The 27,063-nt window shown below is 56.7% G+C and overlaps 1 protein-coding gene across 2 annotated transcripts; it reads left to right on the forward strand.

Moving 5' to 3' along the window:
• The first annotated feature begins 592 nt into the window (after positions 1–592).
• TERT (telomerase reverse transcriptase) lies at positions 593–25,676 on the forward strand. 2 transcript variants are annotated; one of them, XM_053593464.1, is made up of 16 exons: positions 593–877; positions 1,007–2,354; positions 5,419–5,614; positions 6,228–6,408; positions 6,977–7,156; positions 7,613–7,771; positions 10,669–10,764; positions 11,543–11,628; positions 13,722–13,835; positions 14,886–14,957; positions 17,621–17,809; positions 20,681–20,807; positions 21,462–21,523; positions 24,014–24,138; positions 24,952–25,089; positions 25,540–25,676. In XM_053593464.1, the coding sequence occupies exons 1-16, from the start codon at positions 659–661 to the stop codon at positions 25,641–25,643; spliced, it is 3,396 nt and encodes a 1,131-aa protein (XP_053449439.1). In that variant the 5' UTR covers positions 593–658; the 3' UTR covers positions 25,644–25,676. The 2 variants fall into 2 exon arrangements, with proteins under 2 accessions (XP_053449439.1, XP_053449430.1); XM_053593455.1 differs by having other exon boundaries at positions 593–2,354.
• The last annotated feature ends 1,387 nt before the right edge of the window (positions 25,677–27,063 follow it).

Consider the following 27,063-nt stretch of genomic DNA (forward strand, 5'->3'; position numbering starts at 1 on the left):
CCCAGCCTGTGGACGCCCTCCCATCTACGTCGACGCCTTTCAGTCCTCTCCCTCACGTTCCAGGTCCGCTGGTGCCGGAAGACGCAAGGCTCTCGGTCCTGCTCCGGGGTCACGGTGCGTTTGAGAAAGTGACTTCACAGGGACCCCACGTTAAAGTCCTTCCCTTGGATTACCCCGGAGCCTTGATTGATTCAGCCTCTCTCGATTGTGCGACCCCAGCTGTGCCCCTGCACCCTGGGAGGGGTCGCACCGCGCGGGCCCACCCCGAGCAGCTACGCGGTCTGGGCTCCTGGACCCCTGTTGGCATCTGGCATCAGGCACAAACAATGGGCTCCGCAGGGGCCCTTGGGGCCCAGAGGCCAGCTGAGCGCAGGCTCCCGGCCGCCAGCGACCACCCCGCCCCTTCGTGCAGCCCCGCCCCTCTGGGCAGACTCCGCCCCTGCCGCGTCGCGACCCCTCCTCGGCTCTAGGCCCGGCCCGCGGCCCCGGCCCTTTCCGGGTCCCAGCCTCCCAATCCCCTCCAGCCCCGCCCCTTCCTCCCGCGGGCCCGCCCCGGCCGACCTCCCTCTGCGGCGCGGACGCTTAGGCGGGACCGAGGGTGTGGTGCCTGCGGTATCTGTGCCCGCGGCCCCGGCACGTGGCGGGCACCGGCCCAGCCATGCCGCGCGCGCCCCGCTGCAGGGCTGTCCGCAAGCTGCTGCGCAGCCGCTACCGCGAGGTGCTGCCGCTAGCGACCTTCGTGCGGCGCCTGGGGCCCGCGGGCCGGCGGCTCGTGCAGCGCGGGGACCCGGTGGCCTTCCGCTCGCTGGTGGCCCAGTGCCTGGTGTGCGTGCCCTGGGGCGCGCGGCCGCCGCCTTCCGGCTCCTCCTTCCGCCAAGTGGGTCGCCCGGGGATCCGTGTTGTGTGGGGCGAGGGTCCGGCCGCGGGATCTAGGCGGAACGCGGAGCAGTGCGCCCCGGGCTCCCTGACACCTTGCGCGGCGACTTGTAACCCCTCCCCCCTGCAGGTGTCCTGCCTGAAGGAGCTGGTGGCCAGGGTAGTGCAGAGGCTCTGTGAGCGCGGCTCCAGGAACGTGCTGGCCTTCGGCTTCGCGCTGCTGGACGGAGCCCGCGGCGGGCCTCCCGTGGCCTTCACGACCAGCGTGCGCAGCTACTTGCCCAACACGGTGACTGAGACGCTGCGCGGGAGTGGCGCGTGGGGGCTGCTGCTGCGCCGCGTAGGGGACGACGTGCTGGTTCACCTGCTGGCGCACTGCGCGCTCTACCTGCTGGTGGCTCCGAGCTGCGCCTACCAGGTGTGCGGGCCGCCTCTGTATGAGCTCTGTGCCGCCAGCGAGGCCAAGCCTGCCGAGTCCCCCAGAAGTCGACCCACGCGTCGCGCGGGCGAGACGCGAACGGGGCCAGGATCTACACACCACTCCTGGAACCGCAGTAACGGAGAGGCCGGCGTAGCTTTGCGTCTGCCAGATGGTGGTGCGAGGCGGCGTCCGGGCAGTGCTGGCGGAAGTCCTCCCTCAGCCAAGAGGCCCAGGTGTGAACCGGCCTGTGAGCTGGGACGAGGGCGTGACGGGCAGGCGACCCAGTCCTATCCGGACAGTGTGCCTGGGCCGAGTGACAGCAATCCCCGTGCTGTGGCACCCAGCAGAGCCACCATGGAAGCCACGTCTTCCACTAGCGATCGATCTGAGACATGTCGCTCCTGTCCACCAGTGGGCCGCGCGTGCCAGGTGGGCCTTCCGCCCCCGCCGCAGTCACCGCAGCTTCCAGGCGCGCCGCATCCCGGAATGTACGCGGAGACCAGCCACTTCCTCTACTGCTCTGGCGACAAGGAGCGGCTGCGCCCCTCCTTCCTGCTCAGCTCCCTGCGGCCCAGCCTGGCCGGTGCCAGGACACTCATAGAGCGCATCTTCCTAGGCCCGACACCGCGGCGGGCAGGGTTGTCCCGCAGGTGGCGTCGCCTGCCCCCGCGCTACTGGCAGATGCGGCCTCTGTTCCGCGAGCTGCTTGGAAACCATGCGCGGTGCCCCTACAGCGCGCTCCTCAGGACGCACTGCCCACTGCGGGCTGTGGCCACCACGACTGCAGGTGTGTGCGCCACCGAGGAGGATGCGGGCCGGAGGTGCCTGGTGCAGCTGCTCCGCCAGCACAGCAGCCCCTGGCAGGTGTACATGTTCCTGCGCGCCTGCCTGCGCCGCGTGGTGCCCGCCCGCCTCTGGGGCTCCAGGCACAATGAGCGCAGGTTCTTGAGGAACACAAAGAAGTTCGTTTCTCTGGGGAAGCGTGCCAGGCTCTCCCGGCAGGAGCTCACCTGGAGGATGAAAGTTCAGGACTGTGCCTGGCTGCGCAGGAGCCCAGGTGAGCTGGTGGCCTCCCAGGACCAGGCGCCAGGGGTCGGATACATGGGTGCCCTGGCTGCTACGTGTGCCTTGGCCTCACTGGGGGCAATTCCATCTGTTCTCTGCCTCTGCCCTCTCCCTCCATTTGGTTTGCACAAACCCGCACACCCACAGCCATGCTCTGCCACATAGGCAGGTTCCAGGGCTGGGGCCACTGCAATGACGGTGGGAGTGGGGGGTCCATAGCGGCACATGATACTGGGGTGCGGCTTCAACTTCAAGGTTTGTTAGGAACACAGTGCCCTACTGATAGAAATGGGCATGAGACCCCTCTTGCTGGGTGTGGGAGGGAAGTGCCTGGATTCTGTGGGAGCATCTGTCCTGCAGTCTGTCTAGGCGGCCTTCTCAATTTTATTGTGGTATAGCATCACTTGCCCTGTGGGTACCATGCAGAGTTCTTAGCTCAGCCCAGAGTTTGCAGCGGGGTGCTAGGACTTACCCATCTTGCATGACTCTGAGTCTGTATCGTTGGGCAGCAGCTACCTGTCGCACGCTACAGCACAGGTAGAACTTGAAGACTTCTCACCAAGTGCATCAGCCAGTCCTGCCCTGCCACTCACTTAGGCCTCCTGCCCCACTCACTTGAGCGTGCCTCTGGCCTTTTGCTCTTCTGTAGCTGTGGCCACACCGGTGTCCCAGTGCTGGATCAGAGGCCCAGGATGTGGTTTTGGTCTCTAAATGCTCTTTTTGGCCACATTTCCTTCCCCTTTTCTACCAGGGTACAGGCCTCTGTGGGCCTTCGTCTCCCTGCCTGCCCGGCATGGTCTTTAGCACGGCCCCAACTGCCTCTGTGCAGCCAGGCTCCACCCTGGTCCTGCCCAGCCAAAGGGTAGACTGAGGGGCTGTCTGTATTTGTGCCCATGGTGAGAGGTGCCTTCGCCACCTCATTTGTTCACTTTCTCCCTTAGGTCCCCTTTGGGTGGTAGCCCCTAGTCATCTTACTCTGGACACCTAGGCTGGGGCTGCCTCTGGTCACCCCTTCTGTTGGATCCTACATCTGGCTGCACAATCACTTTCCCTAAACCACAGGTTGAGATGTCCGTGCTCTGCTCTGGGAACCCCTTGGACCTTGGCAGTGGAGTTTCGGCATCTCCATGGGGCCTTGTCGGCCTTCTCTGTCGGGTCTCTGTGATGAATTTTGCTAACCTCTCTGATGTTCACACCCACCCTTCTTGCTTCTCTTGGTTCACTGTTGTCCTTTTATAACTGCACATTTCCAAGAATACCTTAGCTGCACCCTGTATTTTCATGTGAAATGATCTTGATGTCACTTGTATTTTCCAACTTATTCTATGATTTCTTCTTTGATCAGTGAGTTATTTGAACATCCTTTATTTCCAAATGTATAGGTTATTTCAATTTTTGTTTTGTTTGGTGGGGGGGATGGAGTCTACCCCTGTCACCTGGGCTGGAGTATAGTGGCATTGTCATAGCTCACTGTGGCCTCAAACTCCTGGGCCCATGTCATCTCCCGCCTCAGCCTCCCAAGTAGCCTCAGCCTCCCAGGCAGGCACCCAGGACAGCGGGTGCCTGCCTGTAGTGGTTAATATAAAAACAATGACTTGAAATGGTGGAGGCTTGTTTTGTAACCTGGTTTCTGGGCAGTTTTCATAAGTGTCTTTTGTCTACTAGAAATCCTGTCGCTGGGCTGCCACATTAGGTGGGAAGCTTGCCAGGCACTTCCCAGAAGTTCATCCTCCTCGAGGTATACCCTCTGTTACCAGGACCCCATGTCCCTGGTAACCCTTTACCCCGGCCCGTTCTAACTGCTCTCCGCTGGGCTGGGCCTGCTTTCTGTCACTGTGTGCCTGCTGCATCTGTTTTCCACCTTTAACTTTTGTTTTCAACTTTTCAATATTCTTACAGTTTCTGTGTGTCTTATTAAAGCATCCAGGTGAATTTTTCCTTTATTTTCAATCCAGTCTGATAGTCGCTGCCTAACTGACAACCTGATAGCCCTTACCGTACCTCTTTTCAGCAGGCCCCTGTTGTTGCCTTCCTCTGGGCTCTTCTTCTTCAATCTTTGTGTTAAAAATGTGTTTCCACCTCTTAGCAGACATCAGGTGCTTTATTTTTCATATAATATGTGTGGTTAAAAAAGTTTAAAAACCACATTATCATTACTTTAACGTGTTTTAACGAAGTTTAAAATACCCCTACCCTTCTGAGCAGCTTGTGGGTCTTAGCATATTTTAACTGAATCACCCCTTCGACACCGTGCCATTCTCTTCCCCGGGAGGTCAGGTGTGGGTCTCTCAGCAGGTGAGACTCTCACAAGGTGAACATGGTCGCTGCTGTTTGTGGTGTTCAATGTCAACCCCCCACCACTTTTCCCTGTCTGGTTAGCTTTTCATTCTGCCTCTACCTCAGACCTACCCTCCAGGGCCGTCTCTTTACAAGTTTCCTTCATGTGGGCTATTGGGGGTAAACCTGGTTGTGTCTGTGGCGCCTTGTGCCGCTCAGCAACATCTGTGAACCTCTTCTTGTAGCGTACAGGTGGCAGTGCAGAGCACCACAAGGGGGACAGTCCTCTTGGCCTGTGGTACATGTGCAGAGCCCCACGTGCTCCTTAGCATATGACGGCAGCTGCTGTTGGGCCTGGAAAGCCAGGCTGTTCCATGGCCATGAGCCTGCGACCGTGTGCTACAATCGCACGCCCTAGTGCTGCTTTCCCTGCCTGCTTGTGGACCGCGGTGGAACCACACCTCCATCGTCCTGTAGAAATAAACATGAGCCACGTGTGTGGTAGTTAAATTTATGATATGGAAGTAAAAAAGAAAAGGTGTAATTACCTTAGTAATGCATTTTATTAAAGCCTAATATGTCCAAAATATTATCATTTCAAGACATCCTGGTAGAAGCATGGTTAACCTGATACTTTACACACACTTCTGTGCCACATCCCCAGGATCTGACATGTGGGCCCCACATGCCGCCCTCTTGGTCAGAGCCACCTGGTGGCTGTTGTGCTGGGCAGTGAAGACCATGTGAACTGTGGGCACTTGGTGTCCTTCTCGTTCCAGGGGGCTGCTGCATTCCGGCCACCGAGCACCGTCTGAGGGAGGGAGTCCTGGCCACGCTCCTGCTCTGGCTGATGGGTGTGTATGTGGTGGAGCTGCTCAGGTCGTTCTTCTACGTCACGGAGACCACGTTTCAGAAGAACAGGCTCCTTTTCTACCGGAAGAGCATCTGGAGCCAGTTGCAGAGCATTGGGGTCAGGTACCAGCTCCAGCTGCATCTTCTGGCTAATCGTGCTCTCTTGACGGAAGTGCCGAGCATCCCCACCAGCAGGTGCTTTTCAGGCCGTGTCGCCCTGCCTGGGCACCCCCAGGGGTGCCTTCCCAGGCCCCGGCTCCCTGGAGTCCCCTGGCTCCTCACCTGCACAGGCAGGGTTGGGCCAGGAGGCCTCTGGGACCCTGAAGCAGAAGGTGTTTCTGTGACTGTAAACCATATCCCTGCCTTACCCCGCCTCTGTGGGCTCTGGGCACTCCCATCCCCACCCAAACACGCCCCGCTTCCACCTGCTTACTGTGGCCGAGCCCGACCTGGGCCTGTGGCAGCTGAGTGCTGGAACCCCGTGGGTGCTTTGGGGAGCAGATTCTGACCCTCGCTGACTGCCCTGAGCAGCCTCCCTGCCCTCTGCAGCTGAAGGGACTTGGCCTTCCTGCTAGGGTCTCGGTCCTGCAGCCTGTTCTGCCTGGTGTGGGTCCCCAAGAGGCTAGTGCGGCACATGCAAGGGCCCCGTGAGGCCCTAGGCTCAGCCTTGCATTGGAACCCAGCCCAGGCACCACCCTTCCTGCGGGACCCATGTTTGTGTTGGGCTCTGTCACAGGCAGCACCAGGAGAGGGTAAAGCTGCGCGAGCTGTCGGGAGCAGAGCTCAGGCAGCGTCAGGAAGCCGGGCCGGCCCTGCCCGCATCCAAACTGCGCTTCATCCCCAAGCCCAGTGGGCTGCGGCCAATCGTGAATATGGATTACATCGTGGGCACCAGAACGTCCCGCAGAGAGACAAGGGTGACCATGCTTCTGTTTCATTTCCACTTTAGGGGATCTGCCACATTTGGTGTCTTTAGGACGAGGGGCTGGAGGAAGGCACAGCACACCCTGAGTCGTGGGTGGGTACAGTGAGGGGGCCAGGAGCCAGTGGTCCCTGCATCCATAAGAGCCATGTGTGGGGTGGACCCAGGAAGGGTGGGGCTGGGCACCAGAGCCCCAGGGAGCAGCTGGTTGGGGCAAGGACGCAGCAGAGCCTTGAGGTGCTGTGGCCAGGCAGTCTTGCACCAGTGCTATGGCGCCACCTGCCTCCACACACCAGGGCAGAGAGGACAGGCTGCAACCGCGCTGCCACCGCCAGCTTGCCCAGCTCTGGGACCCTAGGCTTGGCCTCAGGGTGTCGCCAAGTTGCTAACAGCTCTGACCCCTCCACCAGTGCCTCTGAGCGGGGTAGGCAGGGATCACATGAGGACCATGCGTGCAGCCAAGCATGGGCACTGGGTGGGTCCCCTGAGACTCTGGGCCTGGCGTAGGCTGTGCACAGGGTGCTGGGGCCCCTCTTTGACCTTCTCTCGTGCTCCCCACCCAGGCTCAGCGCTTCAGCACCAGCATCAAGACCCTGTTCAGTGTGCTGAACTATGAGCGGACGCGGCGCCCTGGCCTCCTGGGGGCCTCCGTGTTGGGCCTAGATGACATCTACAGGGCTTGGCGGGCCTTCGCACTGCGTGTGCGGGCCCAGAATGTGGCACCTGCACTGCACTTTGTCAAGGTGGGCCCCACAACAGCTTGTTCACGCACCAGCCGGGTGCTGCGGACCATGCCAGGTCAGCCCTGCTTCAGGTGCCCACGTGTTGGCAGAGGGTGGTATTCCTGGGGGAGCCGTCAGCACACCTGGCTCCTGGGCGGAGACTTTGACCCTTCCCTGCAGCACATGGGCTCTCCAGCTCTGCACCCCAACTCTTGGGGCTCCTGTCCTCAGGGAGGACCCCCTTGGATGCCCGTTCCTCTTCCAGAAGGAGCCAAGCACCTGGACATGAGCCTGGGGCCTCCGTCCTATGGGTCAGGAAGAAAGGCCCATCCCACCCTGGGTCCTTAGGACCAAGGCTACAGGGGCCGGTCAGCCAGAGCCCCATGGCGGGGGTGAGGCTGTGGACGGGGCTGCAGGTACCACAGGGCCACTGAGGCATGAGCACTGTGCCCAGCGTTGCCTGCTGCTGCCACACAGGTGGACGTGGTGGGGGCCTACGACACCATCCCCCAGGCCAGGCTCGTGGAGGTGATCGCCAGTGTGATCAAGCCGCAGGAGAACACATACTGTGTGCGCCGGTACGCTGTGGTCCGGAGGACTGCCGACGGACTTGTCCGCAAGTCCTTTAAGACACATGTAAGGCTCTTGGTGGGCCCGTGACCCGGACATGTCCAGGATGCATGTGTGTCCATGTCCAGATGTGTCTGATCCAAGTGCTTCTGTGATTTAGGCACATCTGTGACAGATGTATGTGTCACACGTGTGTGGTGTGGGTGTGTCTGTGAACCATGTGTATCTGTGACGCAGACGTGTCTGTGGCATGATGGGTTCTTTCTCCGTGGGGTGCTGAGTGGAGCTTCCTCTGCTGGGAGGGCCCCCTGCCGTGGTCACACACTTGTGCGTGGTTTGGTGAGTTTTGCATTTGGGGTCCTCTCTCCCAGGGGCCAATGCCCCTGTCCCATCATAGGGCTGGGCCTGGGGGATTACAAGCCAGGTTTGGGTGGGTGAGGACAGGTGCTGGTGACAGGTCCTGGTGGCAGCTGAGCTGTACATCCCCTGGCCACCTCCCTCAGGGGCCCCGGGCCACACCTTTGTGTGCCCAGAGGTTGAAGATGCCCTTTGGCTGTGTGAGGAAGGGTGGTGACAGGGCCTGCGGCCTTAGCAAGGCCAGAAAGAACCCTTCAGGTAGGGCTCCTGACCAAGGGACATTAGCGTGCAGCCGCTTGGGGACTTGACCCCACAAAGCACAGCTGCCACTGGGGAGGTGGAAGGGATCCCCCAGAGCCTGAGCCTGGGGGGTTGGCACCCGGGAAAGCCCACTGGGATGTATTTCTCTTCTGTGGGGGCCTGTGCAGGCATCATGTGCAGACCTAGTGTACCACTCAGTTGCACTCTCCTAGACTCCTGCTGGCCACACCTGCATGCAGGTGCTGGTATCCAGGGCCAGAAATGCCCCCATGCCCCACGCAAAGCGGCCACCCCACACCACCGCCAGCTCTGACCTTCACTGCAGTGACTTGCACCATCAGTCACCATCGTGTGCCGTCAGATGGGAAGTGGCTTTGGGCATCTTGAGATTTAGCTGTGTCCTCTCATGGCAGCATTGTGTATGAAGGCACCACACAGATTCGTCCTTCATGCCATGGTTGGGGTTTGTGGGCTGGGACCTGTCCTCAGTGTGTTGTGTGTTTTGGTGAGCAGAACCCTCTCCTGGGTGGGGTTGCCAGTGGCAAGATGCTTGTTCAGTCCCAGTGCACTGCCAGCGCAGGTCCAGAGTGGCCGTGCAGCTGTGTTCCCTCCCGCGACACATGCACGGGCCAGTTGAGGTCCTCACAACATGGGTGGTGTCAGCTCTCTGGTTGTGACCAGTCTGGTGGGTGTCCAAGCCATCTCGGGGGCTTTCCTGATGATGTGGCATGTCGGGCGCCTCTTGTATGTCATGCTGTGGCTGTCTTCTTTGTGGACTCACTGCTGGGGCCAGCCACTTCCTGTTTGATATTGGGGCCATCTACCTTTTGTTAGTGACTTGTGGGAGTTCTTTATATGTTACCAGGACAAGCTTGTCACCAGACACATGTGCCATGAATGTCTTTGCAGTCTGTGCCTCACTTTTGAAAGGTCTTTAATTTTAACAAAGTCCACTTTATCATTGTTTATGGCTAAAACTGTTCTGCTGGAGACACCTGCGTACCCCAAGGCCGTCAGGACGCTCTTCCTTTTAGAACAACACTGACTGTCTCAGCTTTCATGTCTAGGTCCATTTGGGACTAATTTTTGTGCATGATTTAAGGTCAAGGTTATCTGTTTCCTCCGTACAGGTGTGGAGTTGCGCTGACACCCCTCATTGCTTTCCCCGAATCACAAGAGCTCTTGTGTAAATGACGCCCGCGCTCTGCTCTGTGCTGTCCTGTCAGTCCCCTGTGCACAGCTGTCGGGCAGGACTCCCCGTACCCAGCTGCGTTCTTGTTGCTAGAATTTCCCTGTGAGTGAATCGTGGGTCAGTTTTCTCTCGATTCTGTGAGCTCTGGGGTGACACCCCTTTTTATGTCTTTGTATCGACAATCTCCATTTTCTTTTCCTAGGTCAGTCTTAGAGATTTTTCATTTTATTAGTCTTTTCAAAGAGCTATATTGAGTTGTTTGATTTTCTCTACTATTTGTTTCCTATTTGATTGATTTCTTCTCTTTTAATTTCTCATATTTTCTTTTAGGTTTAATGTATTCTTTTTCTAGCTGCTTGAGGTGCAAACTTTGGTTACGGATATTTGAACTTTTCTAAATAAGCATTTAAGGTTACAGATTTCTAAAGAACTGCTTCAGCAATATCATGAATTTGGATAAATTGTGGGTTTTTTTCAGTTCAAAGTATTTGCTAATTTTTATTATGACTTTTATTAACCCAGAGGATACTGAGAAGTGTCTTGCTTATTGCATAGTTATAAAAAATGGAGGAATTTTCTACATATCATCCTTTACTGTTTCCCAGGTTAGTTCTGGTAGTTCAGTCACGCTTTGGGATTTTAGCCCGTGGCACTATGCAAACTCACAGGGCCTGGGAATGCGGTGGAAGTCAGGTGCGCGTCTTAAACTCTCTTGAGCTGGAGGTCCTTGTGGTGAGCCTCAGCGTTCTGCCTTGGTGTCCCCTTTGGGTACAGGGTCTCGGTCCCGAGGTGAGCAGCAGGCCTGGGAGGGTGGGAAGCTGTGGGGCTGCCTCCCATGCTCTCCGGGCTCTGCGTGCCATGGCCACACAGTGTATCAGGAAGCCAGGAGTGGTCAGCATGCTTGGGCTTGGCTGTGGGTAGGGCCAGGTGTGGCAGCGGCCTGCAGAAGGGCTACAGTGTAGTCCCAGCTTCCTTGTAGTCCCTCCATCCTGTACTTCTACCCAAGTTTCCCAGACTAGGCTTCACAGTTGACTTTCCAGGCGCCGTTCCCATCAGCGACTTCCCCTGTCAGCAACTAGATTAGAAGAAGTGCATGCCCAGTTTGTGACCAAGGATGGCTGCATTCACTGCTCACTTTCTCCTCTGCCGCCAGGTCTCCACCGTTGAGGACCTCAAGCCATACCTGCGACAGTTTGTGGAGCACCTGCAGGCGACCAGCTCACTGAGGGACGCCGTGGTCATTGAGCAGGTCCCTGGGGCTGCCCCACGGGGGGTTCACACCTGACAGGAGGGTCACATGTCTCATCACTGACAGAGTGCTTTTTGTGGGAGGGGAGCCACAGGTGGGGTTTGTGACAGTTGTCGGGGAGCAATCCCCACCATGTCCTGAAGCTCGCCCACACCAGGCCGGGCTGCTGCTGCAGGCAGCCACGTCTCCGCTCTTTGCTGCCGCTCATGGTTCTGTCCTGCTCTCTAGCCACTCTGTGAGTTTGGCTGACGTTAGAGGAACACACATCACCTCCTTTAGGAGGACAAATTGGATTTGACCTGTAAACTCCTTTGACCTGCCATTGAGGATAAAAGTCACTTACCTTCTGAGCACAGACTGTTTCCCTCAGCCCAGGCATCAGCGGTTCCTCTGCTCACACACCTCTGTGGCTGTTGTGGGTCCTTGTTTTGTGCACTTTCCAGTCTTAGGGGACAGTTGCACACCTGAGTGATAACAGCATCACCTGCCAGGACCCAGGCCTGGTTCAGGAGGCCAGGTGGATGGCTGCGTGTGTCTGACCTGGCTAGATGCACAGGTGGCTCAGAGGATGTTTAGCATTGAGCCAGCTGGGTCCCACCAGCATGTGTCTGTGGACACACACCCACTGACAGGGGCTTTGGACTCCAGCCCAGCCTTCACTTTACCATGAAAACCTGCCCCAGAAGGGGCATAAGGCTCTGCCCAGGCGGCCTCGTGCCTGGCTGTCCTCACACCTGCTGGGTCACTCCAGTGTCTCATGTCCCCATTTGCTCTCCAGAGCTCCTCATTGAATGAGGCGGGCAGCAGCCTCTTTGACCTCTTCCTGCTCTTTGTGAGGAACAACGTCGTCAGAGTCGGGCGCAGGTGAGTCGACATTCAGCAGGCGGCTTCTTCAAGACCAGACTCCGTCCAGTTTCGAGGTGGCAGAGGTCACTGGCCGGCAGGTCAGCCTGCACAGATGGGGTCGGGCATGACTAGGGAGTATTTGAGCCCTTGGTCTGTGAGTGCTGGGTTGCTACAGCCGAGCACCTGCATGTCATGTGCTAATGGAGAGCATGTGTGCTGGAGGGAGTCTTGTGCTACAGGAGAGAGTCACGTGGGCTGGTGAGTCACCTCTGCTGCATGAGAGAGTCACTTCCCCTAGGGGAGAGAGTCACATCCACTAGGCAGAGAGACACATGCGCTAGGGAAGTCTTCTCGCCCGTATCTGTTTCCAGTCTCCCTGTGCAGCCTTGGTGGCCAGAGGCACAGGTTCCCCACAATCTGTACTCTCTCACTCCTGTGCTGGCAACCAGGCAGTACCTACCTCCCAGCCATGTCACCTGCTCTGGCGTTTGAGTGCCTGCGGGTAACCTTGCTAAATCACTGCAGCAAAAGCAGGCACCTTCTGGCCTCTGTCCACGCCTGGCCCCAGCACATGTCAGATGAGACAGTGCTGGAAGGACTCAGGCTCCCCCCGTGGTCACTAAAGGGCAAGTTTGGACGTGGGAATCTCTCGGTGGGCACATTCTCAGCAGATGCACACATCCATGTACCAAGCTTTAGAAGTTTTCATTAAAAAATGTAAGTCATCCTGTCATGGTGGGTCACACCTGTAATCCCAGCACCCTGGGAGGCCAAGGTGGGCGGATCACTTGAGCGCAGGGTTTGAGGCCAGTCTGAGCAAGAGTGAGACCCTGTCTCTACTTAAAATAGAAAAACTAGCTGGGCGTTGTGGCAGGTACCTGTAGTCCCAGCTACTCAGGGGTCTGAGGTAGGAGGATCCTTTGAACCCAGGAGTTTGAGGTTGCTGTGAGCTGTGACACCACAGCACTCGACCCAGGGTGACAGAGTGAGACTCTGCCTAAATATATATATATATATATAACTTAGTTACTATTATTAGGTTACAAGTAACCACTTACATTATTTTGTTATTAACTAAAATACAGTTGGAAATATGGAGAGATAGACCCTTGGAAGGCATAAGCTGCAGGTGGGCAGCAGGGTGACTGGACAGGCACACACCTGTGCATGTGTGTGCATGGCTCCCAGGTTGAGGCAGAGTCCCCTCACCTAGAGAAGTCACCACGCTCTTTGCCTGGTTGTGAATTTTATTAAGATAGGTAATCCCACATGTTGGAGGCCAAGTGGCCAGGCTCCCACCTTCCTTGGGGAGGCCACCTGGACATGAGGAGGCCTGTCCATCTCCGGCCCCAGGACACGGACAGGCCCAAAGCTCAAGTCCCACCATAGCCCAGTTCAGCCTCTGAATTAAAAAAAACCTCTTCAGAGCTCATGTGGCTTCAAAAGCTAAGGGCAAAGTGAGTCCCCGGGGCTTACACCACATCCCCTGCCGCCTCCTGGGTGGGTGCATTTGTCTCTGTGCGTTAAAGCCACAATCATCTGGAATAACAGCAGGATGCACCAGAGAGTAGGGCCTCTTTATATTATAGTGACCACCCGCTCCGCTTCCCAGAAATAGCATAAATCCCATCTCCAGAGTGGCTGAGCCCTCCGGGAGGAGTCCTGAATGGCTGAGAGCACAGAGGCCACGCTTGCTGCTCCCACCTTCATGTCCCAGGAGCTGCTCTGATCAGAGCGTTTCCATGAGTATCATTGTCACGCCGAGGGAAGGCCCTGACCGCACGTGGGCCAGCTGTCCACAGTGTGGACACACCACCTCAGAGTCACTGAGTCCCAGACAAGTGTTCCTTTCAGTTCAAGTGTCTGGTGGTTTAAATGAACTTCTTACTTAAAATTTAAAAAAATTAATGAATCAGAGAACAAGCACATGATCACACTTACAACTTTATGTATATTAGACCATCTGCAGTCACAATGGTAGCCTGGAGAACGGGGCTAGCTGGCCCTTAATTTGGGGCACAGTCCAGGTGTTGCTGTGTGTGCATCTGTGTGAGTGCACGGGTGCATGCGTGATGGCGGGCAGGCTACCCCTGACCACGTCTTGCCCACAGGTACTTCGCCCAGCCTCAGGGCATCCCACAGGGCTCTGTGCTGTCCACGCTTCTCTGCAGCCTGTGCTACGGCGACATGGAGAACAAGCTGTTCCCCGGGCTGCGGCAGGACGGGTGAGCTTCCGCCTCTGCTTGCCACAAGGACTTGGTTTTGGGGATCGATTCACTCTTGGCTCTTTAAGTGTTTCTGGGACTCCAAATGTTAACAACATTTTGTCCTAAAGAACCAGACAGGGCCATATGCTCTTCCTCACATTGCAGCCTCAGTGGAACCGTGTGTGCCCTGACTGTGCCATGGGACAGGTGTCTGAGTGACACGCCAAAGGGTGCCCAAGCCCTTCATGTCCACCTGGCAACTCCTTGAGGCCTCAGGGAGATGGCTGTGTGAGTGGTGGCCCCACATGGCCCCTGGCCTGTCATGATCCCACTGAGCCAGGGCCTGGCCTTAGTGCAATCAGCACAGCTCCTGAGCATCGGGCCAACCTGCGTTGTGTGACACTCCGTGAACTTTCATTGTAACAGCGCAGCACTGAGAGGTGCCACACGCACACTGGCCTCACACAGCCATTTATTTGATGTCTGGGTTTTTTTTTCTTGGGTATCTAAAAGCGTAGTTTCAATTAGAGCAAAACCACAGTGATGAAGCTTTCTTAATTAAGGTTCACATTCCAGTTTAAAGTGCCTTTGTATAAAAGAAAAAAACTGAGCTTCACCACCAGGGGAGGGTCCTCCAGCCGCCAGCACATAGATCAGCCCTCTGGGACAGTGCTAGACAACAGGCACTGAGACCAGGCAGCATGCTGTGCCCCACTTGCCCAGGCAGAGCTAAGGAGCATAGCGTGCCCAGGAAGGGGCAGCAGGTGGCTTGGAATTGCACCTCGCTGAGCCTCGGTTTCCCACCATTTCCTCAGGTGTCTGCCTTTGCTCTCATCCCAGCCAGTGGGGCCACAGACCCCAGTGCTTGTTTGCTAATGATGAATTTCTTTCTCAGCCAAATGGGGAGAGCGTTTCTGTTAGAAACTTATATTTCTTGTTTAGATGACTTGGAGAATTACTTTGTTCTTGCCCCTGTCAAATATGTAAATAACCTGGACATTCAATCCTCACAGGTTCTCTGTGAAAGCAAATATAATGTGTAACACATTCCCGGTGCTTACCCCACAGGCTGCTGCTGCGCTTGGTTGATGATTTCCTGCTGGTGACCCCTCACCTGACCCAGGCAAAAGCCTTTCTCAAGTAAGGGTCCTTGACTACTCCCGTGCGGGGGGCTCTGTGGCCTGTGCGTGATGGACGAGCCGGTGGTAGTGCTTCCCAAGCTCATGTTCTCCCACCCAGGCAGTGTCACCATGAAAGGCACCGTCCTATGCTCTGAGGTCTCTGTCAGGGCTGGGTCTGCATAGCAGAGGTGTCTGACCTGGCAGTGCCTTTGGGAGAGGGAGGCACCACGGCTGGGGGCCCATTCCGTGGAGACTCTCACAAGTCATGTGCATGTGGGATGTGCTAGTGGCAAGTGACCGCTACACAGGAGGTCTCCAGGCCCTGAGTGGGGCCCCAGAGCGCTGTGCCTGGGAGTGGCTTCCTCCCTGGGGCTCCTGTCCCTCACAGGCTGAGAGGCTGGGCTTGGCACCTGGTAGAGCTGGACACCCTGGGAGCTGGCCCACAGCTTCCACTGTGAGTAGCTCCTTAAGGGTCTTTGGGGGAGGCTGGGAACTCAGACTCCATAAATGCTGGCATCTGAGGTATGGGGAATGCATGGGGGGCTGGTCCAAAGTTGGTTTTTGCGGCTGTAATTAAAACTAGGTGATAAGTGTGGGGGAAAAGGCTGCTCAGTGTAGGATGAGAAAGGAATTTTTCTTGGCCAAGATTGGGACATGAAAGTATAAATTTATTTTATATTGGAGTGAGGGGAGAGGGGTTGAAAAAGAGGGAGAGAGAGCACGCGGGGAGATGGAGGCGTTCCAAAGAAAGGAAGAAGGGCAGCTTGAGAGCCAGCAGGTAGCTGAATTTAAGCGGGAGGTACCTGCAGCAGAGTTCACAAGGTGTTGTGAAGACGCGCTTTCCTGGTATTTCCAATCCTTAGCAGTGACTGTTCCTCTTCAGGGACACTCAGGACTCATTTGAGGCTTGAAGGAATAAATTCTAAAAGACAAAGGAGCTAGGGAAATGTAAAGAGAAAGAATTCACATTTCCTTTTGATCTGTTAGGTTTCTCAATAGTTGGTAGAAACAAATCCACAAAGGGAGAGGGGGCCTGCTGGCAGGAGAAAGAAGCAGGAGAGAGATTTTCGTTTTTCTTGAAAACCTACACATTAAGAATTTTCCAATGATTTCACTATGAACATGCCCATCCCCACATCAAGTCCAGGGGTCCTTGGCTTAGAGCAGTGATCCGAAGGACCTGGGCCCTCTCGGGGCGCCAACAGAGTCTCTGGGTTTGCATTAGAAAGTGTGATATGTCCAGGGCGGAGAAATGGTGAAATTTATCATTGAACTCTCAAAAGAAACGTTGCTATTTGAGAGGCAGCTTCCAAGTGGCTTGCTTGGCAGCTGGACTGTCTGAGATGCAAATCTTCCTGGATGCCCCGCCCACACCTGCCCAGCAGGACCCCCCGGACCTGGCCTAAGCTCCACTTGCCTCTGGGGGCTGAGTACCCAATGCAGCTCCTCAATGGGAGGCTGTCACAGAGCCGGCGGCGGTCAGCAGGAAGTCAGATGAGGTCAGTCCAAGGATAGGGAAAGACTAATAGAGGGGAAGAGCAGAATGGGAACCCACCAGATGTCAGCTCCACTCCCACACAGCAAAAGGCTTTATTAGCCACTTCTGTACGGCTGGAACAGGCAGTGAGTCCAGAAGAGCCCAGGGCTCTTCTCCAGTGCGGGTGGGGGTGTGGGCCAAACCTTAGGGTCAAGGTGTGGGTGTCTCCCTAATAATGGCCAAGATATGAGTAGGTTGTTTCCAGGAACGTAGCCTTGAGGCACTCCAGGGGTTTGGGGCAGGGGATTGCTTGTTTTCAAAAATGGCTGCACCCTTGTCAGGGTTATGAGAATTCCTTTCCTACACTTAAGCCCAGAGGACCATACAAATTTAAATTCATTAAAATTAAATGAGGACAAATCCAGGTAATCAGCACTAGCCAGGTCTGAAACACTCAGGAGTCACATGTGGCCAGTGGCTGTTGGATAGGACAGGGCAACGATCATTGCTTCTGTGTGGAAAGTTCTGGAGGCAGCTGTGCTCTGAGGGCCTTGGGCAGGAAAAGTCCTGGGCCAGTGGGAGGTGGGGGTGCATGTTCAGATGTAGGAAGAGGCCTGCTGCGGAGAGCTGCAACTGTCAGTGGGGCAGAACACACCTGGAGTCCTGGGGCTGGCCTCAGGCAGGGTGAACGCCGTCTATGGGAGAACGCCCCTCCCCCCAGGAAGGCTCTGGTGGGATGCACCTGCCACGCGGTAAGGATTGCCTTCCCCATGTGAGGCTGCTGGCACAGCAGCATCCAGCTCAGATGCAGGCCGGTGTGGGCACAGGATCCTCCTGCATCTGCAGCATTCGGCAAGGTAGTTTTAGTGCATCTGGGAGAAGAAGACAGGTGTCCTGAGAAGGGTGATGATGAAGTGGGGATTTTTTGGTCCAGGTCTTGGTCTACCCCAACACACAGATTAGTGTTTGGATAACTGGGGACTGTGGCCCCATGTTCATACAGGCCTGACAGCCCCAGGGTCCAGCCTGGCGCCCACCCACTTTCCACTCTACCACATAACACAATAGGCACCCTCACATGCAGGGTGGGGCAGCATCCTCTCTGCCCCCGGCCACCTGCCTGGGGCGTCTAGGAGCATTCATGGGTATCAGAGCCCTCTTAGGCTGTGGTCCCTCAGCCCTGGTGATGTGGTCCTCTGCCTTAGGACCCTGGTCAGGGGTGTCCCCGAGTACGGCTGCATGGTGAACTTGCAGAAGACGGTGGTGAACTTCCCTGTGGATGACGACAGCCTGAGCGGCGCAGCCTTTGTCCAGCTGCCAGCCCACTGCCTGTTCCCCTGGTGTGGCTTGCTGCTGGACACCCAGACCCTGGAGGTGTTCGGTGACTACTCCAGGTAGGTGTACCTAGTGGGCAAGGAGTCATGCACCTTCCTGGCCAGAGGCACTGTGGTTGACCTGTGCCCTTTCCTACTTCTGTGGGGGCAGATGCTATTAACCTCAAAGAGTCAGAGGCCACAGGCTGCCTCCTCTCCCCACTGGGGGCGGGAACAAGGTGAGGGAAGCCCCAGGTGAGCAGCTTTCTGTGCTGCTTTGATGAGAGGCAGTCGTGTGGCACAGTCGACCACCAGTGTGCTGTCTGGACAGCTGGATCTGAAGCCGGAGACATCGGGCCCTGTTGGGTGTGAGTCTCTTTACTGGGAGGACACTCGCTCTGATGCTCACAGTGGCCTCTTGGATGTCAAGAGTCCCTCATCATGGCTCTCAGAGAGCCAGGCCTATAGAGTGTGCAGATCTCTGCATGAGGTCCCCAGGGTCCCATTTCCCTAGCCACGAGAGCTCACAGCCCAGCTGTGGGGTGCAGAGTTTTTGCTCTTTCTGTTATGCATGAAAAATATAAAAATTCTGGAATAGTGGTGGAAGATGGCATCCTCTTTTTGGCCTGGTGAATCCTTTATTATGAATTGAACAGTACAGATCTGGACTTGGTTCTTAGGAACTAGCTCTGTGAGGGCAGAGGCCAGTGCAGATAGATGCTCTCTGCTCAGGCACCCAGCCTGGCCCCGACCTCAGCCTCTGATACCACTGCCCTCCTACATCCCGTGCCCCAGCTCCTCAGCTCCCCATGCTGCCCTGCAGTCCATGCTTCCTGTTTCCACAAGCCCAGCGCCTTTCTGTGCCCATCCCACTCCCAATCTCCCTGACTCAGGGTAGTTTCCTGATTAAGTGGGCTGCCAGCTGCCCCTTGCCTTCAGGGCTCACTTCTACCTCTGCCCTGGCACCTCCACGGCACGGACCACACCAGTCGGTCACAAACCCTCTGCCTGCTTGTTCTGTTCCCCACCAAGCTGTGGCCTCTGAGGATGGGCAACCCGGTTCAGCCCCTAGCACAGCGTTAGTGAATATGACTCATTTACGGACGAAGCAGTGAGGAAAATATGTCCTCTGTGCACAGGCAGAGTGCCCTGACACCAGGCGGAGGCTGGCACGGGACAGATGAGGGTCAGGGAATCATTGTGGCTCATGCTGGAACATTCTGTGCTTCCAAAGGCCACTCAGTCAGCAGGTGCCCACTTGCAGGGTGACTCTGAAGCTCAGCTGCAGGCAGTGGTACAGATACACTCTCAGTGACCGCACAGAATGCACGGCAAGCCACTGTAAGGGTATGGAGAAGAAAACTGGCAAAATGACCAAGAAACGTCTTAAGAAAAGTGATGTGGTGGGAAGTTCTTACCAGATTTTAGTTCGCTACAAAGGTTCTGTCCCCAGTTGTCAAACACAACCAGAAAGTAGAATGTGGTAAAAATTAATAGAACCACCAAACAACACGGAGGTTCCATCTTTCAAAAGTTAATGTGGCATGTGGTGCAGCTGACAGGAAAGAGATTAGTTTTTTTCTCAGACTATAACTAGAAAAATAAAAATAAGTTGCATCTTTACCTTACAGTATATACCAGAACAGATTCTAGGTAGAAGAAAAGTTAAATGCAAATAGCAATGATGTCAAAAATAAAACAAAAAGACTCAAAGAAAACGGAAGTGACTGTTCACTGATTGGTGTTGGGAAGGACAGTGAGGGCAGGCAGACCCTTCATTAAAGGGCGGCAGGTTGTTCTGAGCAAATAAAACCAAGACTTTGCTGTGCTGGAGTGAAAGTGATCGCTGCCTCTGAGGGTCACATGCAGTGGCTCACGGCAGGTGCCGAGTGCAGCATTGTCAGGGCTCAGCATCGTGAAGGGGAGAGGAAGGAAAGGCTGCAGATACAGTGGCCACTCTTGTCACCTTACTGTATGCCCGGATCGGACTCAGAGCAGGCTGGAGCAGTGGTGAGTGGGTGGGCTCTAAAGGAAGGCAGATGTGTTTGGTGAAGACTCAGAAAGGTTCTGTCCCCAGTTGTCAAACACAACCCCCTCCTCCTTGCCGGCTTGTCACTGAGGGTGGGACTCAGGCTGGGGCCTTCCAGGAGGACTTCTCTGGAACACAGCCTGTTTGAATGAAGTCTTACCAAGCCCCTGGAAATCTGTCCTGGAGAAATGAAATGACCCAGGACGTCACCAAAGATGCTTCTTGTTTTCAGGTGCTCTGGGTGGCGTGTCCTGCCATAGCAAGTAATAGCAGCTGACAGATGTTAGGTATCAAAGAAGAGACCCCGCTCTGCCACTCAAACCCTTGTGCTCTCCATGACTTGTAACAAAAAACAAAATTCACTATGACCTAAAAGTGTTCAGAAGCCAGATAGGAAAGGGTACACCCCAGGGTGTGGGCTGTGTACCATGGCCATCTGTCTGTGGCTGGCCATGTGGGAGTGTGGCAGCAGCTGCTCCTCCCCAGCTTTGGGGGCTGCCTTTCTCCGTGGCCGCGAAGGTAGGCACCTGGTTTAGCCAGTGCTGCCTGGTCCTCCCCTTCCCAAGATTCACATACAAGTTGATTCTCTGTACTTGAATCACAGTGACCTGGGGAAAGGTACCATCTGCTCTGGAAGCTCAGGGCTGGTGACCTTGTGGTTTGTTGTGGCATTACGGCTCCGGGCTGAATCCTGTGCACATTTTGTTAAAACACACAATGAGTGAATGTGCATGGGGACTGGGTCACTATGTCCTGGTTGTGTGCATCGTGCAGGGGTCCCACTCATGCATGGGCACGCGCTGAACCCTGAAGGTGTGTGGAGCAAGCCACACCCACGGAGAGGGCATCCTGTAGCGCACACCTGGGAGGTTCTAGAGCTGCCTTGGGGGGCATGTGGGTCTGACACCTGCCTTCTGTCTCAGTTATGCCCGGACCTCCGTCAGAGCCAGCCTCACCTTCAGTCCCGGCTTCAAGGCTGGCAGGAGCATGCGTCGCAAACTTTTCAGGGTCCTGCGGCTGAAGTGTCACAGCCTCTTTCTGGACTTGCAGGTAAGCGGGCTGGTGGTGGCCAGTGCAGAGTTCAGGAGGCTCTGGCCTGAACATCATGCCTCAGGGCTTAGGGGTTGGCGGTTCTATTAGTGTGGGTGAGTGTATGGACACGCATGTGGGGGCACATACAGATGCTGATGTGCACGTGAGTGTGCACGCCCACAGAGGTGTGTGTGCCATGTGTGAATGCATGCCCAGCCGTGGCAGGCACATGGATGCATGTGCAGTGTGCATGAGGGAGGTGTGTGCATGTGCGGTGTGCATGAGGGAGCGGGTGTGTGCACATGTGGTGCATATGAGGGAGTGGGTGCATGCGCCTGCATGCGGTGTGCATACATGTGTGCAGTATGTGTGCATTCCTGAGAGGTACATATGCCTGTGCAGTGGCACTTGTGTACTGACAATCCCCACCTGTCTTTCCCAGGTTGGCACCTTCTTTGTGGGGCTGTGGCCCCTGAGGAAGCATTCTTCAGGGACTGGCTGGGCCAGGGGTGGCACTGGCCTTGCTCCTTCCTGCTTGTTGTCCCTGGGGTGAAAGATGGTGTCTCATCACAATGTCCCTCTTCCTTATTTCATTTGACTAGATGATAAAACAGTGAAAATGTGGAATCCCATAGAAGTTTCTGATATTTCTGTTTCTCTTGGTGACTCCAGGTGAATAGTCTCCAGACAGTTTGCATAAACGTGTACAAGATCCTCCTGCTGCAGGCCCACAGGTGACCAGGAGGGGAGGCACAGGGCTGGGAAGGCAGAGCAGCCTGGCCTGGGTCCACCCAGGCATAGGAGAAAGCAACGTCTGCTTGTCTCCTTTGCATAGTTCCATGTTCTCGTCACTGCGTGGGAGCTGCCTGTCTTGGTCCATAGGTGGGGGTGCCAGCAGAGGTGGCCTCTGACTCCTGCATCCCCAAGTGCTGACCCTGGCCTGTGGGGTCGTCCTGGGGGTGTGAGAACTGTCCAGAGATGTTTAGAGTAAGGCTCAGGGGCCTCCTGGGTGGACAGTGGGATGGCAGTGCCTTTGCAGGTTTGGGACCCCAGACAGAGTAAGCAAAGTGGTCACAGGTGCATAGCGCCATCCCCCTACCCTAGCAGGGGGGCAGCAGGGCAGGGCTCCCAGGTCAGCTCAGCCATCTCTGTGCTCAGGCCTGATGGTGATTCTGACACACTCCTTGGCCCCTACCTGGAAGGAGAAACTGGGCTGGTGGTCACTGTGTGAGGCTCATGCAGCATCCTCAGATGGGGACATGGGCACCTTAGGCAGCCTGTGTCCCCTAGGAAGCCAGACACTGTCACTCCTTAACCAGGCCTCCTCCCCAAGCTGCAGGCACACAGTGTAGGACTTTGCCTTCTGTGACTTATGACCCGAACCATGCAGCTCAGGGAGGGGCCAGCTTGCCATGACTTTATCATGGGACAAGGGGCTGGTCCGCCTCCGCCTGTGGTTGGGGCAGCCAGCACTGCACCAGCCTCTGGTCTGAGTCAGGGCTATGTTGAGGCAGCCAAGGGGGCCATCTGCACCAGGCATGGGTTCTTGTCATGGCTGCCAGAAGAGCTCTTACCACAATGTCACACCACAGACAAGTCTGACCACATGGTGCCTCTTATCAGGCCAGGGCCAGTGCCACGGTGCAGCTGCCGCAGCTTGCCCAGCTCAGGGTGTCCTCCCCCTCTTGTCTGCCTCTTTGCGGTTGGACTTCTCCTGTGACAGCCTTTCCCTAGCTACGTGAAAACACATTGAGAGGGTGACACGGGGGTGCCCGACATAGGCACAGCCAAGGGGTGGAGGTGGCTATAACAAAGTGACTTCACCCCACAAGTCCAGCTGTGTGATGAACTCAGGCAGATGATGTTCCCAGGCTCAGAGCTCTCAGTGTTGGTGCTCCCAGGCTCAGAGCTCTCAGTGTTGGTGCTCCCAGGCTCAGAGCTCTCAGTGTTGGTGCTCCCAGGCTCAGAGCTCTCAGTGTTGGTGCTCCCAGGCTCGGAGCTCCCAGGCTTGGTGCTCCCAGGCTCAGAGCTCTCAGTATTGGTGCTCCCAGGCTCAGAGCTCTCAGTGTTGGTGCTCCCAGGCTCAGTGCTCCCAGGCTTGATGCTCCCAGGCTCAGAGCTCTCAGTATTGGTGCTCCCAGGCTCGGAGCTCCCAGGCTTGGAGCTCTCAGTGTTGGTGCTCCCAGGCTCAGTGCTCCCAGGCTCGGAGCTCTCAGTGTTGGTGCTCCCAGCTCAGAGCTCTCAGTGTTGGTGCTCCCAGTCTCAGAGCTCTCAGTGTTGGTGCTCCCAGGCTCGGAGCTCTCAGTGTTGGTGCTCCCAGGCTCGGAGCTCTCAGTGTTGATGCTCCCAGGCTTGGAGCTTCCAGGATAGGTGCTCCCAGTGTTGGTGCTCCCAGGCTCAGTGTTCTCAGGCTTGGGCTGGACAGCCTTTTGCAGGTCCCTGGTAGCCATAGGTCACCTGCTGCTGCTCCTGAGTTTACCTCGACCTCACCTACATCCTCCTCTCAGGATCCCTCAGTCTGAGGCCCCTACAGAACCTGGGTTCAGGGGGCTGCCCATCTCTTCCTGCCTTGGTAGCTCCTTGGTTGGGGCTGGCACAGCCCTGACACCACAGACGCAGAGGCCACTGGCCGCCCCATCTTGGGACTGAATGTTGTCCACGTCCACATATGGAAGCGTCAGGCCCGTAGGAGGTCTGAGAACCCCACATTCCCTTAGAGGCAGGAGTGGAGAGTGGGAAACTAGACACTCACTTCACAGGCAGATGAGTGGGGCTGAGTTGCATGGCACCAGGGGCACGGTCTTACTGGGTCTCTGGGGCCTGGGTACCCCCAGACCACTCTCAAGTGGCTGTTTTCCCACTGGCCGTGAGTGGATTCTTTGTTCACACAAGGCATTTCCCTCCTGAGTCAGTAGCATGTCCCTGACCTCCATCCCCAGGACCTGAGGTGTGTTGCGTGTGTTTAGAAAACATTTCCAGGCCTGACTTTCCTCGTTTGCAAGTGGGGTAAATACTTCCCACCTGCAGGGTATTATTGCAGGGCAGAATCAGCCGCAGGCTTGATCGATGCCCCTTGTCACTCTAGACGAGCTCAGTGGCTGGTGAGGCTGGGCACTGGTGAGGAGCTAGTCACATGTTGTGTGCGTGCACGGGTGGGGGGGTGCACAGATATGTTCATGGGAGCCATTCTGACCAGACCGTCCTCTCCTGACACCCGTGCCCAGGTTCCATGCCTGTGTGCTCCAGCTGCCATTCAGCCAGCAAGTCCGGAAGAACCCTGTGTTTTTCCTGCAGATCATCTCTGACACAGCCTCTTGCTGCTACTCCATCCTGAAAGCCAAGAACACAGGTATGGGCAGGGGCCAGGTGTGGCCACTGGACCACACACGGTGCTCACAGATCTGAGGGTCAGAGAGGGCCACCAGCGCCCGGGGTGCCGGGAACACACCCTGCCAACCCTGGGCAGGAGTAGGTCCCTTCCTTGTGCTCAGTGTCAGGAGCCTTAGGAGATCGGGCTTAGCAAATCCCCACATCTAGGAGCAGCTTGACTGGTGAACTGATGGTGGAAGCCTCATCTCAGCACTCTCACTGTGCTGGGGGCGGACTGTCCCGGGAGGCAGCCAGAGCTGCCAATTGTCCCCCCTACACGACCCTTGAGCTGTGGGGGGTGCAGGGTGGGGCCTCCTCCTGTGTGTCCTGAAGGGGATCGTGCCTCTTCGCTGTGGTGCTTTGTGGCCTCCACACAAACCCAGGCCCAGGGCTCAGGGGGCCTCCCCGCCATCTCGGGAGCGAGAAGCCACCCGCGGCCTCAATGGAGCCTCTGCTGTGGGCCACTGTCCTCTGGCTCAAGGTGTCTCATCCACGTGACGGATCTTTTTGGTCAGTCTGAGTTCAAGCCCTGTGGCATCTCCAGGGTACTGAGTGTGTTGGACTTTACTTTTTCTTTAGTTACTCCCATTTTGCCGGAATTTCTCCTGGGGAGTTGTAGGAAGCATCTCAGTCACTAGAGTCTCAACGATGCTTGTGTCGAGGCAGGACCAGAGGCACAGTTGCCTCCCGTTCCTGGGCCAGGCTGTCAGGACATCAACAGCACCAAGGCATCCCCTAGAGGAGAGCTGAGCAGGGGCCAGGAAGGGTCATCAGCCTCCATTTCCTCCCCCAGGGATGTCACTGGGGGGCAAGGGTGCCTCCGGCCTGCTTCCCTCTGAGGCTGTGCAGTGGCTCTGCCAACAAGCCTTCCTGCGCAAGCTGGCTCATCACCGCATCACCTATAAGTGTCTCCTGGGGGCTCTCAGGACAGGTAAGGGGCAGAGACGCACCTGAGTAAGCAGCAGAGGCTGCTGCTGAGGTCTGACACCGCCATGTGTGGGCGCCAGGAGCTCACACGGGCGGCCCCAGGTGACTGGGTGCGGGTGTCCCTAGACCACAGCCCCTGCTTCTCACCTTGGCTACAGTGGGGGCCTGGGAGGGCCCCTCACTTCCTGACTCCGTGGCTCGCATCTCGGGGTATCTCCCCACCCTTGGAAAGTCTCTGATCCTTGACTTGCACACCTTCAGATATCTGTCCTGTGACAGCACAGGGTCCTCAGCTCCTCCTGTCTGTCCACAGTCCCCCACATGTGCCCCCCGCTGCTTCCTGACATGGAAGGGTCTGTGTTCCTTCACGGGGCTCCTCTGCCTGGGCCACATGGCGCTCAGACCCACCTGCCACCTGGCCTCACCAGAGTCTGACCTTGCTCATGTCTTCCAGCCCAGGAGCAAGTGCAGGAGAAACTCCCTGAGGCCACACTGGCCACCCTGGAAGTTACAGCTGACCCGGCCCTGACCATGGATTTCACAACCATCTTGGACTGACAGCCCCACCCCACACTGGCACAAGGGGACGGCACCAGCACCTGCCACTCCTGGCTCTGTGCCCAAGGTGGGGCTGCCCACACCTGGCCAGGCACCACTGGGAGGTTCTGGCCGCTCTACCCCACCCAGGACTGTGCTGTGAAGAAGGGAGCTTGTGTTGAGGTGCTCCTTCCCATGGGGGCTGGCCCCTCCCTGGTATCCTTGGGAATAGAGCCTACCCTCTGAGATAGAGCAGTTGGGGGTGGGGTTCCTGTTTCAGCCTTTCTTGGCCAGGAGGGGCAGACGGGGACCCTGGCTCTGAGCACTGGGCCTGTCCCTAGGAGAGGGGTCCACCTGAGCCGTAGTGTCGGAACCTGTCGCCCTCACCCTCAGGCGGTCTTGGGAGGCCTTCACGCCTTTGCACCACCATGCTGCCAGGACTGGTGCCGTGCAGGGCACGCTCACCCAGAAGCAGCACCCACCCCCACCTGCCACCACTCAGGCTATGCCCAAAGTCCACTCCTAATGGAAATTTCCCCGAGAGCAGAGGCCATGTCCACACCAGCCCCTGGATACACCCTGCCCTGTGGCCACTCACATCCCTGCTTCTCCCAGTTGGGTGAACCCAGTCACCCCAGGGGCCGCTGCTACAGCACTGCCAGCCCCTCCGCTCAGCTGGTCCCAGTGCCTGCACCTCATTGGGGACCCCAACACAGATTCCCTGTCTCCCCATAATCTCCTCACCAGACCTGCTGGTATCCCCCATCTCCTTCAGCACTGCCCCCCAGCTCACCTCCCTCACAACCCAAGTGAAGACAATGTTTAGGACCCTAGGGGCTCTGGGGCTGTGGAGGTGACCTGGTGACCCTGCTCACAGTGAGACCCTGTACTGGCAGAGGCTCTGGGTGAGCCCAGGGGCCTGTAGTGGGAAGGGTGTGGCGCCTCCAGGTTCTTCGGTCTCAGACAGGGCCTCCTGTTGGAGCCCTAAGTGCAGCAAAAGCATCTTCATGCATTTATGGAATCGAGGGTGTGGGTGGGGTGCGGTGAGGTGCAGCCTGGCTGGGGTCCAGGGTGTTTCCAGTGATGTGAGGCACTGGGGAGGTAGGCGGGGGACCTGGAGGCAGTGAGTCCAGGACTGGCAGCAGAGGGCCAGGGCCAATAGTTGCTTATCACTGCAGACCCGGCAGGCTGGAGCAAAACCAACCTTCACAAAATATGGGATTCCTCCTGTAAGCACTCAGCCCAAGTCAGAAGTCACGTTTCTCTGGCAGCTACCTTCTGAATAGACTACATGACTTTGATCTTTCTGGAGAGTTCTGACTGGTGGGGCAGCAGAAGGCCATGGACACAACAGGGTTTCTGGGGCAACAAGCCCACCACCCAGTTTGTTCTATTCTGCCCTCCAGACTATGGTGGTCACCAGGCACACCATAGAGCTGGA

Source organism: Nycticebus coucang, chromosome 1 (assembly GCF_027406575.1).
Source record: "Nycticebus coucang isolate mNycCou1 chromosome 1, mNycCou1.pri, whole genome shotgun sequence".
NCBI classification, from domain to species: domain Eukaryota; kingdom Metazoa; phylum Chordata; class Mammalia; order Primates; family Lorisidae; genus Nycticebus; species Nycticebus coucang.

Coding starts and splice junctions, on each gene's coding strand:
- TERT (XM_053593455.1), top strand. CDS start 659: ATGCCGCGCGCGCCCCGCTGCAGGGCTGTCCGCAAGCTGCTGCGCAGC. Junction 14,958..17,620: donor CAGGCAAAAGCCTTTCTCAA/GTAAGGGTCCTT, acceptor CCTCTGCCTTAG/GACCCTGGTCAGGGGTGTCC. Junction 24,139..24,951: donor CCTGAAAGCCAAGAACACAG/GTATGGGCAGGG, acceptor TTCCTCCCCCAG/GGATGTCACTGGGGGGCAAG.